Here is a 6,852-nt window from a genome sequence, read left to right as displayed (position 1 = left end):
ACCCCACCCCCCACTCTAGCAACCCTCAGTTTGTTTCCTGAGATTAAGAATTCCTCATATCAGTGAGGTCATATGATACATGTCTTTCTCTGATTGACTTATTTCGCTCAGCATAACACCCTCCAGTTCCATCCACATCGTTGCAGATTTGCCTAGTATTCTTAATGTGGTTTCCTGCAGTGGCTTGATGTATGATGCAGTAATGAGTACAGAATTAGCATATAAAGCCAGGCCATTTTATACCCCTTCTAATTGGCTTCCTTAGTCAAGTGCCAAATACTACAATATAAAGGTTCTAGTACATTATCTCTAAAATAGGCCGCAAGGTTCTAGTGGAGTTTCTTTTCTAAGTCTTTCTATTATTTTTTTCAAGATCTTTAATCTGTTAAATCCTGATGGCTTTTCTGGTAAAGTCAATGTTTTACTCATCTTTTGTATTCCAGCAGACCTTGCACATAGCAAGTATTTGGCAAACAAAATTACTCAAGAAGAGGAATCAGAGAAAATGATTTGCAACTTAATACGGTGGATTTAATTGGTATTTTCTTTTTTGTAAACACATCTCCAGTCTAGTATTTCCGCCTTTCCTCCTTCTTCCCCACTTCTAAGTGCTTCCAGTGCCTGAATACAAGAGCTACTCTTGCTCATTACCAGTGTGTTCTATGAGGCCCTGAATGTTGTAATGTACACATATTGAGCCATTTATATACGTCCATTACTTTCCTATTTACTTATGCTTTGGACTCTTGAAATATTTCAGTTTGTAGAAACTATGAAGGTTTCTTTTTAACGTGCTGATTTAGATTAATATATATATATAAACATATATATTTATATATAAAAACATATATATCCTTTAGATTATTAGATTTCTTTTGGCATACTGATTTAGATTAATATATCCTTTATCATGCAATCCAAGTATCCTATTGAAAAATTCTTTAAGAATTAACTGTATTATCTCCCCCTTTGAGATAAAGAGAAAATAAGAATGAAAATGTACCCACACATGAGAGGAAAGGAATAGCTAAAAGATTTAAATCTGCCCCAAAGTGTTCTCTTCCCTTTCAAACATCAGCCAGTTATTGTATGTTAAGTGCTGCCATTCTGTCCTTTTCCCCATGGCTGCTGATGAATATTGTCAAGAGGATTTAAAGCATACACACACACACACACACACGTACACACACACAACTGGGGTCCCAGGATGTGCTACATAATATGTGAGACCTAGTACAAAATAAAAACGTCAAGTCCCTCCCTTATTCAAAAACAGTGGAGAATCCCAAGACCGTAAGAGCAGAGCATAATACTAAGCGCAGGCCCTTGTGCAACTGCACAGGGCACGTGCCCACATCTGGCCCTGTAGGATTCCCAAGTTCTGGGAGGTGGTCTTCCTCTTGGCACTATGCTTAGCAGCTCTTCAGGGTAAATACTTTCATTATATGTGAGCACTAAGATTTGAACATCAGAGAGAGTAAAGAAATGTGAACTGTCCCATCATGACCATGCAGTATGGTTACTGGTCATTGTAACATGGTCAACAAAGCCATGTAATGAAGAGTAATGAGATAATTCATCCCATGAGTAAGGATTAAGCTCTTTGAGGGTAGAGAAAGCAACCGGGGAAAAATAAGCTTTTATTTAGTGTGTTCTTTGGATAGGAGCCATATTAGGCTCTTTTTTTATACATTAACCTGATTTGTCATATAAACCATATACAGCAATTTTTATTACCCCATTTTCTACCAGAGGAAATTGAGCCTCAAGTGTATAAAATAACTTGCTGACAGTTACACAGCAAGTAACTAGCAGTGTGGTGATTGCCCACATCTGTCTTCATATCAAGCCCACGTTCTTTCCATGGGTATTGGTATCTTGCCGGCTGATGTCTGGCTCTGGAGGTTGATGGCTACAATAAAAGTGCAGCCTTGAGAAGCAGATGCAAAAAAGAGTGCAATTACGAGAGAAATTTAGCTTTGCAGTTTGTTTGGTGTGAGGAAGCTGAACCCAGCACAGACTGAGAGGCCATGGGCCATGTACAGAATGCAGCAAATAAAAAGAGAGTCCTTATTATCTTGACCAGGCAGAGAGAACTGTCTCCCTTATTAATAGAGCAATGCAGTGGTCCCAGAACAAATGTGACATCTTGGAAATGGATAGAAGAACACACCTTGATTGCTGCAAAATAATGGCTCTTCCCACAATAAAGGTAAAATAATAATAACAATAATAAATAATAAACCAAATGATGGACACCAGGTTTCAGTAAGTACAGTGAGAGTCTGAAGCATCTAAGGGCCAGCATATTTGAGGGGAGTATACTCCAAGCTTCAGTCACTTATGTTCCACTTTCTTCATGATTTTACCATGTCTAACTCTTGACCATATCATTATGGATGTAACATTTTAAATTTATTCTATAAGCAGCATGAATGGATTTATCCTAACCTAAAGTACTGGCTTTCTGTCCTCAATCCAGGTGCTCTAATAAGTGTTAAAGCTCATTTGCTCTTCAGTTTATTCAGCTCATATTTATTGAGTACCTTATATGTTGTAGGATCTCTCTACCTGCTGTGGGTGGTTGGTAGGGGGAGGGGAAGAAGAGAAGTCAGAGATGAGTAGGACGTGGTTCCTGCCTCCAGAGGGCTTCAGAATGAAATTAGACAATTTCAGACTTCACAGAATGCTGAGAAACCAGTATTGAGGAAGTGGCGAACTTTGCCTGGAGGAGGTAGGAAACTTTATACTAAGGTAACCTTGAGCAGTAAAGTCTAGACAAATAAGTGGGAGGAGTTCACTGAGCAGATTTGGAAGATTCATCTTCCTGGTCGTTGACTGGATTTTTTTTAAACTTTTTGGATCATGATCATCGGTGTTTCGGAAATTTTTGAGTTCAGTTCAATCCAATGGTTATTATCAAGAATTTCTCAGATTATTAAGCTTGTTTAGAAACAATCATTTGATTTTACGTCTGACGAATCAAATAATAAAGTAATAGAAACAAACCCATAACTTTCTTGAATACTTCGATATTTAGCTCCTATATCCATAATTTAGAATTATGTTGTGTGTGTGTGTGTTTTTTCACCTGAATACCTTTCTTATGCAGATTTTATAGACTAAAATGTTAACTACTTCTACTATTTCTTTTATTTTTCCTTGTAAGAAAGTTAAAACAAAAAGTGATTCATATGTTATAAACAACATGTGTTTACCGTAATTTTTTTCTTTCAGTGTAAAACTCTTTCTGGAGTCTGTGACCACATCATATCCCTGTCATCGGATCCTCTGGTTTCACAGTCTGCACACCTAGAAGTGATTCAGCTGGCAAACATCAAACCAAGTGAAGGGCTGGTAAGAGCTACCATATTTGTCAAAGCCACCATCCATCAGTGGACAGCTAATGATGTGAGCAAAGCGGCGTCCAAATATGGGAATCCATAAATTCTAATGAACTTTGAATATTTTGGTATTTTTTTTCTAGGGATAAATTAAAGTAGTGGGATTTTGTCACTATAAGAAGTTTTATGAAGATAAATGAAAATGAAAGAGAATTTAAAATGAGATTTCTAAATTATCTTGTTTACTTTGGTATTAAATTAGCTTTTATTACGTTCTTTCACCCCCTACCAAAGTTCCTTAGGTTTAAAGGAAGTTTAAGAGTTTTATACTAAGAACCAGTGTTACCTGCCCTTGCAAGTAGGTGTTTTGTTTGTTTTGCTTTGGTTTGTTGTGGTTTTAATAGGACTCTTTTCCCTTAGGTTGTGTAAGCTAGACAAACCCGATATTGTTTATAACTCACATCCGTTCTTTCTTACAAGGGTGAGTAAGCAGGTGGGTTTTGCCAAAACTAGGCTGACATCTAGGAGATGTATTTTTTATTATGTAATAATAAAGATAATCATCTTCTATATTTTGTTCACTTGATTAAAAATTGTATTGATTCTAAATTTAACCCAAAGGAGAGTTTTTTCTTTAGTAGGCCTCTAGGAAGAAAGCATATAAAATTAATATTAATGAGAGTGAGAGACAGAAAACAAGAAACTGGCTGGAGAACATCTTACCCGCTACACAACTATGGCTTGTTAGTTTGGTGCTGCAATGTTTCTACTTTCTCCCTGTGGATGAATTTTCCTAGGATATAATTATTGATATTTTAGAAAATAGAAATCTTGGAAATAATATAATTCAGGTAATATTCTTAAAGACCTCTAAGCAAGTTTAATTTTTATGTGGCTTTTCTTCAATTCCTAACAGTGAATTTTCAGAGTGAGGCCATCTATTCAATAAAGTGACTTTTCTGCTGATACTTGGCAAATTACTTTTTGGTAACTGTAGTTTTTCATGCTTTTGTGGCTTTTATCAGTGTTTTCCTAGGAAGATGGAAATCATTATGTCAGACATAGCCAGCAAGTATGTCATCATCATAGCCTATAAGTGTAATATCTAATTTTAATTTTAAGAGCTTATTTTTAGCATTTATAAACTTATTTGAAGTAATATTTATAATTTTAAATTCTTACTATTCCTTTTGGTTATCTTTACACAGTCAAGTTTCATTTAAAGCATCTTTCAACCTATAATATTGAAGAGTTTCCTTTCTATATTTCCCTTTTCAGTAGTTATAAAGGAAAGGAAGCTGTGTCAGCATGATTTGTAGAGTGGGAAATTAAGAATTAATATATATTATATTAGACTAGGAGTCAGGACACCTGAATACAAATCACTTACATAAAATATAGCTGTGAGTGTGATCTTGAGGAGGTGGAGGAGTAAATTTAACCTCCTTGGCCTTGCTATTTTCATGTGTAGAATGTTGCGGTCGGGAAGGGAGGGTGGACTAGATCAACCTTGAGGCTTCCTCTCGCTCTATGAGTCTGTGGTGCTAAGGACAGGATTTGGAGAAAAGAGCCTGATTTTCCCCCCACTAATTTCCACTGAAATCATGGGAAATAGTAACCATATGAAGTGAGTCAGTACAGTGCTAATTGACATTATGAAATCTTGACTTGTTTTTAATGAAAGGTATAGCCTTGGACATGTCTTTTATTTTTTGAATTTGGAAGAGGTAGATCTGGGTCCAGCCTTTGAAACAGTCGTGATCTTAAAATGCTAACAACCAGATTCAGTTAGTCTGAGAAAGAGCTGGAAAAGAAAATACCTGAGTGCTTACCATTTGTCAAGTATTTTCTCACAACTCTTTAGAGTAGGTACTTTCTTATTTTGCAAATGAGAAAATGGAGTCACAGATCTTCACCAATTTGCCCTGTGTCACATAGGTAATATACAATAGAGGCAGGGTTAAGTCCAGGTATATCTCCATAAAGTACATCTTAACAAAGCTTGTTCCATTATCCCACATTTAAAGTTGGAATTGCCAAAGGGGGGGCACCTGGGTGGCTCAGTCGTCAAGCGTCTGCCTTCGGCTCAGGTCATGATCCCAGGGTCCTGGGATCGAGCCCCGCATCGGGCTCCCTGCTCTGCGGGAAGCCTGCTTCTCCCTCTCCCACTCCCCCTGCTTGTGTTCCCTCTCTCGCTGTGTCTCTCTCTGTCAAATAAATAAATAAAATCTTTAAAAAAGTGAAATAAAAACTATTTCTTGTGATTCATGTTAAAGAGATGCCTAAATAGAAATTTTTATGATTTATTCAAGGAATCATTTTAAAAATCAGATACATTAAGCAAGTTTAGTCAGTCACATTTGAAATAAATAGATCTGAGGATTTTGGTAACATTTAGCATGTGCTTAGCCATAGGAAATGTCTAAATGGTAAATGAAGGAAAGAAATAAAGGTGGGAGAATACCAAGCTTTAAGGAAGTTTAATTAGCTTAAAACATCTGCAGAAGGTCTTCTGCGAGTTTCAAAACAACATCTTTCATAGGCAAAAGGTAATTGCTTGGTTCTTCCACTGATAAACTGAATAGATTGTTCATCAGCTTTCTACCTAATTAGTAAAATCCCCTAGGATTTCTTAGTTTTGAGAGTTCTAAGCATTATAACGAATGATGGGAAATGTACTTGTTATGATTAAAATATGCAACTAGCTTCTAAAATGCTTTTAAACAACAATGATTAGCAGAAAATTAAAGGAGGGAGAATAAGAGCTATTGGAACATATCAAAACTAGATCAGAACTAAGAGATGAGTTCAATAGAGAGGAAGGGGCTTGGGGGGACATCCTTGGGGAAGCCTCTTGGCTTCAGAGAGCTCTTTTGCTACTAGACACTTGGATTATCCTCAAATATGCCTTATTCTATTGACTTGACTGTGAGGTTGCTTGGCTCCCATTGGCTAACTGACATTTGGAGATCGAGTGAAGCAAATGTCATTTTGGCAAGCTAAGCAGGAAAGAGGGAGCTGTTCAAGTCAGCTCCAGAATTAATTAACTGTTTAAAGAAAAAAGAAGAAGAAAGAAGGAAGAATAAAGGTTTTGATGAAATGGAAGACCAGATTTGTCTCAGTTCCAGAAAAAGAGCCATTTGAATTACATGTACTACTGTTTGACCCTTTCTCAGAGATGAACAAGTGATCAGCTGTAGTTCTGTGGACTCTTCATTATTTGGAAGATGATTAATTTGAAACCTCATCCAAGCAACTTGCTTCTTTTACTTTCTTTGGGTACCTGACTTTTTTGGCCATTTTTCTCATTAATACTACCAGAGGGAAATAAAAAGAATGAAGTCAGTTTTGATTATTAAAAGCATTTACAACAAGTGGCTTATTAAGGTTAAAAATGAAAATATTGAATGAAACAATATCTTCGTTCTTTGTGGCAGTTTTAAAATTGCTTCTGTGAGGTTGCTAGAATTGAATTCTGTATACATAGTTAGATCCTCCTTTAAGCATT

General features: G+C 36.4%; 1 protein-coding gene across 1 annotated transcript in view; it reads left to right on the top strand.

Moving 5' to 3' along the window:
* The window catches only part of CNKSR2 (connector enhancer of kinase suppressor of Ras 2), a 269,030-nt gene that overhangs the window by 127,592 nt on the left and 134,586 nt on the right, over positions 1-6,852 (top strand). The window contains exon 6 of the mRNA XM_081807972.1: positions 3,238-3,357. Coding sequence (XP_081664098.1) covers positions 3,238-3,357 — 120 coding nt within the window. The remainder of the gene's footprint in view (positions 1-3,237; positions 3,358-6,852) is intronic.

Source organism: Leptonychotes weddellii, chromosome X, assembly GCF_054177405.1.
Source record: "Leptonychotes weddellii isolate Sample4059 chromosome X, ASM5417740v2, whole genome shotgun sequence".
In the NCBI taxonomy this organism is placed as follows: Eukaryota; Metazoa; Chordata; class Mammalia; order Carnivora; family Phocidae; genus Leptonychotes; species Leptonychotes weddellii.
Note: the sequence above shows the minus strand (reverse complement) of the source record. Positions and strands in the feature narration are given on the sequence as shown.